At 34.9% G+C, this 13307-nt stretch overlaps 2 protein-coding genes across 2 annotated transcripts in view; one reads left to right on the top strand and one right to left on the bottom strand.

Annotated features, from left to right (window-relative positions):
- The window catches only part of LOC107714079 (phosphatidylcholine-sterol acyltransferase-like), a 5166-nt gene extending 2982 nt beyond the window's left edge, over positions 1–2184 (bottom strand). The window contains exons 1-4 of the mRNA XM_016519785.1: positions 1954–2184; positions 1528–1684; positions 879–994; positions 704–799 (exon numbers count right to left, since the gene is read on the bottom strand). Of these exons, the coding sequence (XP_016375271.1) occupies positions 704–799; positions 879–994; positions 1528–1684; positions 1954–2098 (514 nt within the window). The 5' untranslated portion in view covers positions 2099–2184. The remainder of the gene's footprint in view (positions 1–703; positions 800–878; positions 995–1527; positions 1685–1953) is intronic.
- A 1322-nt stretch (positions 2185–3506) lies between these two features.
- On the top strand, positions 3507–12436 carry ccdc135 (coiled-coil domain containing 135). Its single transcript, XM_016519784.1, has 18 exons — positions 3507–3656; positions 3804–3937; positions 5427–5601; positions 5688–5813; positions 5892–6086; positions 7491–7649; positions 7723–7941; positions 8028–8141; positions 8287–8359; positions 8456–8584; positions 9108–9236; positions 9365–9582; positions 9747–9962; positions 11133–11243; positions 11321–11431; positions 11515–11709; positions 11948–12087; positions 12277–12436. The coding sequence occupies exons 2-18, from the start codon at positions 3804–3806 to the stop codon at positions 12359–12361; spliced, it is 2529 nt and encodes an 842-aa protein (XP_016375270.1). The 5' UTR covers positions 3507–3656; the 3' UTR covers positions 12362–12436.
- The last annotated feature ends 871 nt before the right edge of the window (positions 12437–13307 follow it).

Genomic DNA, 13307 nt, shown 5'->3' on the forward strand with positions numbered 1-13307 from the left:
ATATATATATATGTATGTATGTATGTATGTATGTATGTATGTATGTATATGTAAGTGTCTATATGTAAATAATCTATTTTTTTAATTATACATATTTATTTTTTCCAATTTGCAAATGTTTGTGCTTGACTGCACTGTCTGTTGGGTGGGTTTAAATCAGGGGTGCCCAAACTCGGTCCTGGAGGGCCGGTGTCCTGCAGAGTTTAGCTCCAGCTTGCCTCAACACACCTGCTTGGAAGTTTCTAGTATGCCTAGTAAGACCTTGATTAGCTGCTTCAGGTGTGTTTGATTAGGGTTGGAGCTAAACTCTGCAGGACACCGTCCCTCCAGGACCGAGTGTGGGCACCCCTGGTTTAAATGTTTATTTTGATTTTGAATTGCCTCTGTATATTATATAAATGTATATGAAAACACAATAATTATGTAAAGCATATGTAGAGATAATTATGTAGAGTAGGACTATACAACTCCAGTCCAGGAGGGTCACTGTCCTGCACAGTTTGGCTCCAACCCTAATCAAACACTCCAGCCTGTCATTTTCATGTAATCCTGAAGACCTTGATTCTCATGCTCATGTATATTTGATTTGAGTTGGAGTTGAACTCTGTTGACTGTTGAGTAATCCTGATGTAGTGAGTACAGTCAACTGTTTGTGCGCTATGGCGAAATATTTGTTGTTGCCTGTCACTGTGATTTCACTTACTTGGAGCGATTCTCCAGTCATACGGAGCACCACGGGCAGTCTCATTTCGCACATATCCAATGCTGACCAAATGTTGAACCATGGTATGAAAGTAACCTACAAAAAAATGTACATCAGAATAAAAATACAGATGTTGCAAGGAAAGAAGTTCATTGAAATGTTACTGTATACTCACCTGTCAGCTTGTTTAAGTCAAGAAACTCTATAGGGTGCGTCTGTCCAAATCCAGGGACCCTGACTTCCACCCCGGGAGCATTAGACGTCTTCCGAGTTGTCCTGTTGTACTCAATTCTACACAAAAGAAACAAATGTAACAATCATATAAAATCGGAGTCCACGAAAACCAAGAAATTGCATTCTTTCAAGGTTACAAAAGCAGGGAGGCTTTTGTTTAAATATATCAGAGCTTCTGATAACCTGATTCAACGTTGTTTAACTTAACCTAGTTAGGACAGTAGAGAGCTACTAAATATTGATTATGATACACTGGCTTGTCTTATGACATCAGTCTCTGAGAACTCTCCAAAAACAACAGACAAAAGGTCAAGGTGACCTGAAATACAGAACTGAGGATGATTAGGAAACAGCAGTCAATAAATCAGAAAGGGTTGCTCTGTGAATTTGCACACATAAGACAAACAAAAGTTTAAAAATTGAGTACTACTATATTGCAAGCATAAAAGTAGTGACATATAAGCACACACACACACTACCGCTCAAGTTTTTTGTTTTAAAAGAAATTAATACTTTTATTCAGCAAGGCTGCATTAAAGTTTTACTTGCAGTAAAGTCACCTAATTTATAATGTTACAAAGTGAGTTTACCTTATATTATCAATCCAGCAGTCAATTCCAATGGGCATAAACATGTTTAGGTCAATCCAGAGAGGGAACCAGTCCTCGGTTTTCTTGTAACACATCCAGTGTACCAGTGTGGGCTTGTCTATTTTGGCCTCAAGGCGATTACCCAGATTTCCAGGTACTGTTAAAAAGGCGTCAAAAATGTAAAATTCTAATTCTAACTTAACCAGATACATATTTTGTTGTCAAAGGTAGACCTTGTAACAATCTGTACACATAATATGGATTTTAACTGGTCTAAATGTGCATGACAGGTCAATCTGTAATCTTGTCTAGCCTGCCTTATGTAATAATTTTATGTTTTTCTACTAAATTAATTAACCAATAAAGAAAACACATTAAACAAACTCTCAACTTAAATATCCAAACTATGAACGTAAGATTGCTTACCTATGATAAGAGGAGGAGTGCTATTATTTATGACGCGAGGTTTGGCCGTCGGAGGGAAGATAACGTTAAATAACCAGAATCCAGAGGTCTGGTGCAGTGCAATCAGAAGAAATGCAATGCATTTGAAGGAACGCGAATGTCCCATTGTGTTTGTGTCTGTGTTGGCTGTCCGCCTCTTATTCCAGCGGCTTCAGTTCGTATCTATTAATGCGTTCGTCCAATGAGGCGTCGCGAGGGGGCGGTGAATGTATCAGAACGGGAGGTCAGCGGACCGTAAACACTCTTGAGAGTTCCTACTGTGTGTGGTGATTACATTATAAGGATATATTTCAGTGACAATACGTTTAGGTGTAAACATGCGTGAAACGAACTTGGGTCGATCAAAGGCACAATAAAAATCATGAGTGTGTTAAAACACGTGTTATTTCACGTCAAAATGTGTAAAAAATCTTTTTAATGTAATTTTTATATAAAGGATATATAATTTTTATAAAAAATTATATGTAAAGAAAAAAAACTTTTCAGAACTTTGGCTAACGTCAAGTAACGTCAATAGAATGTTCAAGTTATCTGGGGAAAGTTCAAGCTCAAACCGGTGTGCAACGTTTTGCTACGGTTTCCGGTTATTCCGGTTAATTAGGAACCACAGTTTGCACAAATCCCTTCACTGGATTGGGATGTTCTCTTTTATTCTGGAGGGCAAGGGCAGTGACTGTAACATTGAGCGTATTTTGCAGTACTAAACACATATTTATACCGATTTCATCAGGCTCCGAAAATTCTTCAAAAAGAACACAACACAAAGAGGCCTTCTCAGCTGCCATAGTTACAACTCGTGCGTCATCAGAACAGTGTGTTCAATGCACCACCGTTTCCGTTTAAAAAATGTTTTGCACCATTTTGTCAGGGCTGAACGCAGCCCTGGTCTTTAATAATAATGTTTTAAAAACGTTAGCACAAAATCATTATTTATTCACCATTCATGGAACGTTTTTTAATGACACTACTTATTTCAGAACGTTCAGAGAACATTCAAAAGTAGCATTTATGTTTGCAAAATTATGAAATGGAATGTTCTATAAACGTTTGCATATAAACAAGAAAAACCAATTTAAACCATTAAAAAAACTATGAACGTTTAGAGAACATCAAAAAAATAAAATAAAGTTTTCAAAACTCACAGTTAGCAAACGTTCTTAGAAAGTGTTTTGTTAGCTAGGTACAATCTGGCAGTACATTAAAAGCAGACTACACATAGAAGTTGATCAGAAAAATCAGAAAGTGAAAAGGTAAAATAAGTAAATACATTTTGCTGCAGGATCTTTAGTAGTATAAGTATAAACTTTAGTAAGTTAAATAAATAGGCTAATGTTTTGATATGTTTTAAAGATTTACAATAATTTTATAATCTTTGTATTTTTTTATAATTCTTACTTATATTTATAAATATAACATATTTTAATTGAATTCAATTCAAAATAATAATAATAAAATAATTTTAAAAAACGTTATTTTAGAGAAGACGAGAACATTGTCGACTCCACCCCCTTATTGATACGTCAGCGAACCCTCGCCATGGAAACCAAATTGCGGGACGTAAACAAGTAACAGGGTTCCCTTACTGCCAATGGTTATTATAAATTTCGATTTAGAAATTAAATTTTAGGGCGAACGGAGAAGAGAGGGATTCACTTTGTTAAACTGTAAGTTCTCATATTCACTGATATCTTCCTTAACGTAAAATAAAAACCACATATCTCGCTTTAACCATCTGTCAGATAGCTTCTTGTTGCTGTATGTCGTTTAAATATTTTTCGTATATTTCTCAATATGTGCATGGCTTGTTTTAGATGGAAGTGTTACCGGAGGTGGACTGTGAAGAGGACTTTACTATAACAGATGATGAAGAGGATGATGAAGAGAGAGCGCGGGATCTGGAGAGCAGCCTGTCTAACATACGAATAACCCCTACAGTCACACACATGTGAGGTTACTAAAGTTCATCAACATGTGGTAAACTCATGTGTTCATGAACGCTCATGTTAAAGCAATGTTCAGCGTTTCTCCATCGGAGTTCCTCTCACGTGCACACGCTGGATGTTTACAATGGTCTTAATCATTAGCCACAAACATGGGTGATATATCAGGTCATGCACTTGTAGGGTAGCAGACTAAGGTCACCAAACACCTTAAACTCTTTACTTTAACAAAACTATAGGGTACATTAGTGCATGGAGATGGGGGTACTTAAAACCGACCATGGCCTCATTATATAGTGTGCTATATTGTAACTCTAGAATGAATCTCATGAAGCCTGTCAATAACATATCCAGGTCAGGGTTATTATAGTTTACTAAAACTAAAATCATAAATTTTTTTTAAAAATCCCTTAACTAAAATAAAACAAACAATAACTGAAATAAAGTAAAATTTGATAAATCTTAAACCTTTTTTATTTCAGCTATTTGCCAAGGCAACATTTCTCATTTTCAATAAAGTAATAATTAAACTAAAACTGAAATAAAAATGAATAAAAACTACATAAATACTAATAAAAATGACAAAACCACAACAAAATTACACAGCAACACAACGTACTGTACATTTTTAATAAATTAAAATAAAACAATTCTAATATAAAAAAATAAAACTAATTCAAAATATTAATACAATCTATAATAGTATCTCAGTGATACCAAAATAGCAATGGCCCATGTCATATTTCAGAAATTAAAAGGGGGAACAAATAAGAAATTGTGTTTTGCATCAAATAAATAAATAATCAATCTCATTCTTATTTTCTTAGTTTTTATTATGCAGCAATCAGCAATGTGAGTCACCCTGTCTGCACTTCTTTACAATTACTATTATTATTTTTCTTTATAAACCAGCATGTTTAAAATCATGATGTAATCTATTTTTATTGCATTATGTTATTGATAATGTGACTTTTTCATTTGAAGTTACAAATTACAAATAGCACGAAAATAACATAGCAATACAAATCTTAATGCTCCTGAACTCATTCATTATTTAATATTTAATGTAATGTTTGAATGTATTTGAAGATATACATTCTTAAAGCAAGTAATGCAAGTAAATGTTACAATTATTGTTCATTAAACATTAAAACACAGGTCTGGGAAACAGACTTTCAGACAAACTGAAATATTCTTCTGACAAGTTTTAAGAAAATCATGTATAAATAGTTTATAGTTTTATCATATTATGATAGTTATAATGAGATTTTTCCATAAACATATTACAAAAATCACGTTATATCAAATAATGTTGCAATGCAAATTATTTCCTATTTAAAGTATTATTTGAATATATACAGGTAATGCAAATAATTTGAACAGTTAAAATGTTCTTTAAACATTAAAACATGGGTCACATACAACAATACAACAGATTAAAAGAAACAAATAATCTTCTTTCTGTTTGTTGGTCTTTATTCTTTATTTCTGCAGCGCAAAGCCAAGCCCTCAAGTGGCCCTTTCCAAATGTCCATCCTCATACAAGGAGAACAACTCCCAGGAGAAGCTCATGCTAGCGATGGCAGAAAACTTCCGTCAGCAGTATGCGCTTTTGTACCCTGATCACAAAGCGCTTCTGCTGTGCCCTGTGAATGAGTGCGGTGTACAGGTGCATACAGCAAATACGCTTTCCAGACACGGCAACATTACCTCGATTTTTCCATTACATTTTCTTATTCCAATGTATTTCAACAGAAATTTGTAAGCACCACTTTGCGAAGCACCTTGATGCCGTATCCTGAGCTGTACGACTGGGAGGGATGTGCCAGTTTCGTGGCTGATTATCTCTCGTTGGAGCTTCTGGATCCACCATTTGAACTTGTGAGAGTTGACTTATGATGGTTGTTTTTGCATCTTGGACTCAAAAACAAGTTTTTATTTCATTTCTGTTGTTTCTAGCCCAAGCAGCTGTCATCGCCCTCCTGGGTTCTGCAGACTCAGAGAGGAACGTGTTTTGATTTCTCCATCGTGCTGTGTAGTCTGTTGTTGGGCGCAGGATACAATGCTTACTGCGTCAGTGGCTACGCTACAAAAGAGATGTGTCTTCTTGATCAGTCACGCCAAGAGTGTCCCCTACTGCAGCCTCAAATACAAGTAAGCACAACTTACGCACATTTGATTTAAATTATAGAGGTAAAATAATCAAATATTTCACATTGCATGTAAAATAAGTTTAACGTTCTTTTATGGTATGCAAATTTATACAAATTAACAAGGGTCTTCGAGGGTTTTCATGTCATGAATCCTATGGTGTATAGATAGAGTAGGAAATTAAATATAATTGACAGTTGCATTTTAAGCCTGACCTATAACATACAAATAGTATCATATTAATATTTTTTACATGCTTTATGACGCTTAACTGGCAAAGCTATAATTAATATAAATTATTTATTAATTTAGAAATGACTATAATTTATGTGGTTAGTTTAGTAAGTAATAAATAAATAAATATTTGTATTTTAAGCCTGACCTATAACATGTAAATAGTATTATAATAATAATACTTTTGTATACTTTATGGTGCTTAAAATGCAAATATATAAATTAAATACATGTATTAATTTAGAAATTGTTCTTAATTGGTGGTTGGTTTATAAATAAATAAATAAATAAATAAATATTGAGAGTCGTATTTCAGTCCTGGCCTATGACATGCAAATAGTATCATATTAATGTATTTACATGCTTTTTATGCCTAAATTACAAGATTATAATAATTATACATTATATAAATTAATTAGAACAAATTTTAATTGATAAATTATAATAAATGTATTTATTTTTGTAGTTAATTTTGTAATAATAAATAAACATTATTAATGTAAAATGATGATGTGAGTCATATATTTGTACATTACTTTGATTACATTATTTTAATGTGGGTGGGACAATGAAATGTGTAGCTGAACTTTAGCTTTTTAAAATTTTGTTTTTGTTGTTAAAGGGGTCATATGATGTTGCTAAAAACAACATTATTTTGTGTATTTGGTGTAATGAAATGTGTTTATGCGGTTTAAGGTAAAAAAAACAAGAATAAAAGTTAAGGCTAATTTCTTTGGGTGAACATTTGGGCGGAGTTATGCAAATCTTCCCACATCGTGACGTAGACATGTGGGGGCGTGTTAGAATGAGCCGTTTTAGGTAGGCGTGGCTGACTCTTAACTTTTATAAAGAATATCTCTTTGGATTTGAGACTTTAGTCTTTCCAACTTTACAGATCTTCTTTATGCACCAAGAGCTTGTAACACTCCAAAGAGAAAGGAAAAATTTAAATCGCATCATATGACCCCTTTAATATTGTATTTTCACACATTTTATGTATTTTCGCAAAATTTAGTTTGAGATCAATTTATAATTGGCATTCTCCCTGAAGTATTTCCACAAATACCCTAGAGGTTGTATAGCATCTGTTAAAACCCAAATTTCCTTGAGTGGTTGAAATCTATCTGAACTGGATTCATTATTCATGTTATGATTTTTCCATGACCTGCTCAGGATAAAACAGAGGAACCAAAGAAGCCAATAAAGAAATACTCTGTAAAACCCCCACGTGACTTGCACAGCAACTTTGAAAGGCGTCAAGAGGAGAAACAGCAAGCAGAAGCTGAAGCAGCCGCACTGAAGAAACAACTGGACGCAGAGAGACTTCAGAAGGTCGAACAAAGAATGTTTCAATGAAATTTCGTTTGATTTTTGACTTGCATTTTCACCGGTTCCTCTTAAACAGGAGCGAGAACGTCCACCACCTGACCCTCTTCGGGGCTTGAGAGTTCACTGCTGGGTTCTGCTGCTCTCAGGGAACCGGGAGATACCTGAGAACTTCTTCATTGACCCTCTGACAAGCAAGAGCTACTCCACCACCAATGAGAACTTCCTGGGCATAGAGAGCGTCTGGAACCATCAAAACTGCTGGGTCAACAAGCAAGATTGCACTTTCGGTTGTAATGTCAGTATATCTTCATGTGGATGTGTTTGAATATTTTCAGTGAAGATGATGAGGATTGGAAGCACCGGGTCTTTGTGTGTCTGCAGGAGATGACCTTTGACCTGGGCGATCTGTCAAAGTGGGAGTATGTGCTGTGTGGCCAATCTCTGTCAATCATTTCAGACCCAAAGACACTTGAAGAGCCAGAAGACGAGGAGGAAGTACAGAATGTTTCTAATTTTCAATGTAGTTTTAATGCCATTATTGATTTAACTGTTGAAGTTCCACACTGAACCTGATATTTATATCTATATTTATGCTCCGTATCTATTACCTTAGATATAACTACCTATTTTGTTTCTGAAGGAGGAAATGGATGAGCTAAAAGTGTTTGAGATGCCTCCATCTTGGGTGACTAAAATAGACATTTCACCAGCAGGTCAAGTCCTCACTCTCACATATAGCCTTTCATCCATTATCTACTAGCTCTTGAGGTTAATTAATCATACATGTTTTTTTTTAAAAATCTTAATAGATATGGAAATGCGTTATCCAGGGGGTATGAAGGTTATTGAGTACAGGAAAGCCAAGCTGGAGAAGTTTGCCCCTTATCTTTTGAAAGATGGTCTGGTGACCAAACTCACCACTTATAAAGACCTCGATTGTAAGATCTTTGCAGATGTTTCTGTTTTCAGTTCCAACATACCTTGTCATCATGTTGATCATGTACATTTATATCAACCAAAAAAAATGTGTGTATATATATATATATATATATATAAATTTTAATTTATATTAACAAATCCATTAAAAGTGATATTTATTTAAAAGCATGTTAAAGAGATATTTCACCCAAATTTAAATATAATATATATATATATATATATAATTATATGGTTGTATTGAATAATAATACTTAATGATTATTAAATATTTAAAATAATAATTATTAAATGTTTATTTATTTAAAAGCGTGTTCATTTAGCCTTTAACCTGTTTACAAGTACAAACTCTCATTTTATCACTTGCAAAAATATATACATATAAATATGTTACTTAAATTAAAATAGTATAGACATTCTGAATAAATATTGTTTATTTATTAAAAAAAAAAAAAAAAACTTTAATTTAGCTTTTAGCCTGTGTGTTGGCATTGAGTACAAATTCTCACTTTGTCACTTTCTTAGGCACACAAGCCAGCACTATTAAGGAATGGTTCAAACATCAAAGTGATCATCTTGACGAGAGAGAACTACACACAGACAGCAATGTGACAACTGAGCATTTCAGGCCTGGAAGAAGTGATGCTCTCAAATGTAATCTAACACACACATTTTTAATATAATCCTGATGTCAGTAAATGTGACTCATTACATCACTGATGACTCATTAACTTTTAATAATAACAAAAGGCCTGACATATTAAAAGTAGAATTTTGTTTAGACCACAGGTACGTCACTTTAGTTCCTGAGACGGAGCGTCAGATGGACTTTTATAGTCATATTCGCACAGATGGTCTAGCCAGAAGAATCGAGAAGCCTTTTGAAATGACAGAAACCTTTGAAGATCGCACTGACTTCCTCTTTTATCGACATGCTGTTTACGGAAAGCAAATCAAAGTGATTCGGGCTGGAGAGGCTCTTGAACAACGGCCTCTACAGGTAATGCTCTCTCAACAAACAGCTTCAACCATTAAGCAGTTTAACCTAATAGTATCTTACAGGTATAACATTAACCAACAATATACTAGTGGCCTTGCTAACAAAAAAACATCCAAAAGATAGGGAAACTGGGTCAATGAAATTTTGTTTGGGGTCTCCAACAGAGGGTGGAGGAGCGGTTTCACAGAGATCATTCTAAGCCGGCAAGTAAAGATGTGGCTGAACGCATCTTTATGGTGTCGGACAGACGGATCCAGGTGACTTTTCATCTCGAGGACGACAGGATCATCCCAGCTTGGCTCAACTTCATCAAACCCAAAGAAGCGGCAGACTCACAGAAAGCACAAGCTTTTACGCCACAGATGGTGTCTGGCTTTCAGGTCTGACGTCATGTCAAAAATGTTTTGGTTGATTCCATAAGCCATAGGTTATACGACTGTTTTATTGGCACGTTAAAATGATAAAACAAAGATTTCGAAACAGAACAAAACGTTACAAGAAAAAAATTCTCAAGAAAATAAACTCAACAGGCCTTTTTATGATAATAGTATCAAAGTTAAAAGAGTAAAATCATAGCAAGACACTTAAAGTGGTAATATTTTATGAGAATAAAGTAAAAATAAATTAAATTAAATTATGAGAAATAACTGAAAGCAAAGGACATTTCTGTTTTTGTCAAGTCACAATGCATAACCCCACCCATTGGACCAAATTTCTGGATTTTAAAGATATGGTTGACTCAGAAATGAAAATTCTGCCTAAATAAATAAATACATGTAAAAAATGATTAGGTGAAATGTCCAATAGTCTCATTACACTTTGACAAGAAATAATTGAAAGCAAAGGACATTTCTGTTTTTGTCAAGTCACAATGCATAACCCCACCCACAGTAAAATCTCATTGGACCAAATTTCTGGATTTTAAAGATATCGTTGACTCAGAAATGAAAATTCTGCCTAAATAAATAAATACATGTAAAAAATGATTAGGTGAAATGTCCAATAGTCTCATTACACTTTGACAAACTGGTGTGCGAATTCGTATCGTGGTGTGCGAGATTTGTATCGAATCGCCTTTTTACGATCTTCTTTGTATAATTTCAGTCGTACATTTGTAGATTTATGACCCGCTAATTCCACACTGAGGGTTATGTTTAGGGGTGTAGTTTATTAGAAATCATATGATCATTGTATGAGTTAGTGTGAACTTGCAACTTAAAGAAATCGTTGACTTTACAAAGTTCGTTAAAAAATCGTTGACTCAGAAATGAAAATTCTGTCCAATAAAGAAAAGAAAAGAGTAGATGATTGGGTGACGTGTCCAACAGAGTCTCATGACAATTCTTAACTGGCGAATTCGTATAATCTAATTTGTACGTTTTTTTGTACAACCTGCTGAGTGGGAAATTCGTACAAATTTTCAAATTTGTAAAATAGTTCCGGTTTCTTGTGAGATCATTTTTGCCGCAGATAGAAAAATTGAATGAAAATGGTGTTATGGTTTATATTTTGTGTTTGCGTTTACATCATGTTATATTTTGCGTCTTGAGGTGGATCCTTCTACGAAACCCTACAAGAACTTGCAGTTATATGAAATGCTTGTGGAATTGATGAGAGAAGAGGAAAATGTTGAACTTCGTATCAGAGATTCAGAAAAAGAGGTACTGCAGTTCACAAGCAGCATTATAAAAACATCTTCATCTAGCCAATCGCGTTGACGTTAGCATGTTTGCTTCAGGTTAGGTCCATCCTTTCTTCAAGAGAAAAAGAGGACAGTAATAATGACCTGCTGATCTCTATCTACAACCCTACGAGGAACGAAACGGCCCGTCTGCACATGGAAGAAAAGGTGAATCGAGGCTTTAATCAGTCAGCCACTTTCATCACACTGATCCAAACTCCCACCTACCTCTGGTTCCTTTTGTTCCTCAGGAACGTATGGCTAAAGAAAAGAAGCAGCGGCAGAAAGAGAAAGAGCTGGACCTACTGGCTCCATCCCAGGTCCGACTGGGACTCCCAGAAGTCCTCACACGGCAGGATGCGCTTCAGCTGAAGACAGACTGTCTGAATGAGTTTAAACAGCAGCTCTTTAACAAAGCCAGCCTCATCCAGAGCAGAATCGAAAAGGCACGTTAGATCATTCAATAAGATTTAGCACCTTCTGTGTACATAAATTCTAAATTGTGTACAAACATAAAACAGAAGATAGCTAACAGAACATCAGCAGCAGTTACAATCTGATTGGATGAATTTGAATGTTTGACTCCACCCCCTTAAAGGCACAGAAACAATATAATCTTTGGTTTGTTACTTGACCTGGATAAGAGGGCCAGAAAGAAAGCTTCTAGTGAACTTGTTTGTTCAGGAGACAGAGGAGTTGCAGAAGAAGCAGCTGTGGTACCAGAAGAACTATCTCACTATGTCCAATGAGGACGAGGACGATTACCTCGCCTACTGCTCTGATGCCATGTTCAGGATCCACGTTCTCAAAATGAGACTCATTCGGTACGCACCTTAAATCATTTGCTGACTAATACACTTATGACAACATGACCTTTTTGTAGTATCAAGTTTTTCAAGATGGCACAAAGCCAAGCTTTGGAAGTGTATGGGCAGATCTTTGCCTTGTAAACAAGCGTGTTGGTACATTTTGTTTTAGAAACACACGAGTAAATCTGTATATTGTTTTTGTAGACACAAGGAAAGAGCGCCTCAGAAGTATCTGACACTGGAGGAGAAACTAAAAAGACATGCAAGGTTGGCCAGTCACTTGTTGTAACAAGACAAGTGCATCCTAGTGTACGACTCCACCTATCCCAGAACGTCACATATGACCTCAATAAAGTTTTTTGTTGCATCATTTGCGATAGTGGTTTCTTTTTGTTCTGATAAAGGTCAAGAAACAGACAATATCTGATAAACTACACGAAAAAGTGACTATGCCACAAGTATACACTACTTTTCTTAAGTTTGGGCTCTGTAAGATTTAAATATATTTTGGTTTTGAAAGAATTATGCTCACCATAGCTGCATTTATTTGATCAAAAAATACAGTAAAAAACATATAGTAATGTTGTTGGCACCGATAGCCTGGTGGCAGTGTGCCAACATATAAAGCTGTTGCACTTTGGGCGTCCCGAGTTTGAGTCCCAGCTCATGGACCTTTCCTATTCTCACCCTTCCTTTCGCTTTCTGTCAATTAACTGTCCTATCCAAATAAAGGCTAAAAACGGCAAGAAATAAATAAAATGTAGTACTGTGAAATAGATTTTTAATTTAAAATGTTAATATTTATGTAATTTATTCCTGTGACTTCAGTGTCACATAAACCTTCAGAAATCATTCTGATTTGTTGCTCCAGAAAATTAGTTAAACGGTTGTGCTGCGTAATATTTTTGTCGAAACCGACATCGTTTCAGGTTTTTTGACGCAGTTATTGTTGATAAACCGTTATAGTTTTGTTAACATTTTGAATTAGAATTTTATTAGTAAACTTTATTAAAGTTTTGTTTCCGTTTTAAAGTTTCAGTAACTTTGTTTTTACTATCTTGTTCTAGTTATTTTAGTACTTCAACAAACTAAAATGAGAAATGTCTCGGTAATGATTTTTAGTTAACAATAACCCTTCTTTGAATAAAGTTAAAAAAATAACAGCATTGGATTTTTTTTGTAACAATGTGACTTTTACGGTTCCTTTTTTAATGCATATTTAATGCATGTTTGCA

Source organism: Sinocyclocheilus rhinocerous, unplaced genomic scaffold (assembly GCF_001515625.1).
Source record: "Sinocyclocheilus rhinocerous isolate Xijiao unplaced genomic scaffold, SAMN03320098_v1.1 scaffold568, whole genome shotgun sequence".
NCBI lineage: Eukaryota > Metazoa > Chordata > Actinopteri > Cypriniformes > Cyprinidae > Sinocyclocheilus > Sinocyclocheilus rhinocerous.

Excerpts from the sequence above, each read along its gene's own strand:
- ccdc135 (XM_016519784.1), top strand. The coding sequence starts at position 3,804 with ATGGAAGTGTTACCGGAGGTGGACTGTGAAGAGGACTTTACTATAACA. Across the intron at positions 7,650-7,722 it reads ACGCAGAGAGACTTCAGAAG|GAGCGAGAACGTCCACCACC; the intron begins GTCGAACAAAGA and ends CCTCTTAAACAG. Across the intron at positions 8,585-9,107 it reads CACTTATAAAGACCTCGATT|GCACACAAGCCAGCACTATT; the intron begins GTAAGATCTTTG and ends TCACTTTCTTAG.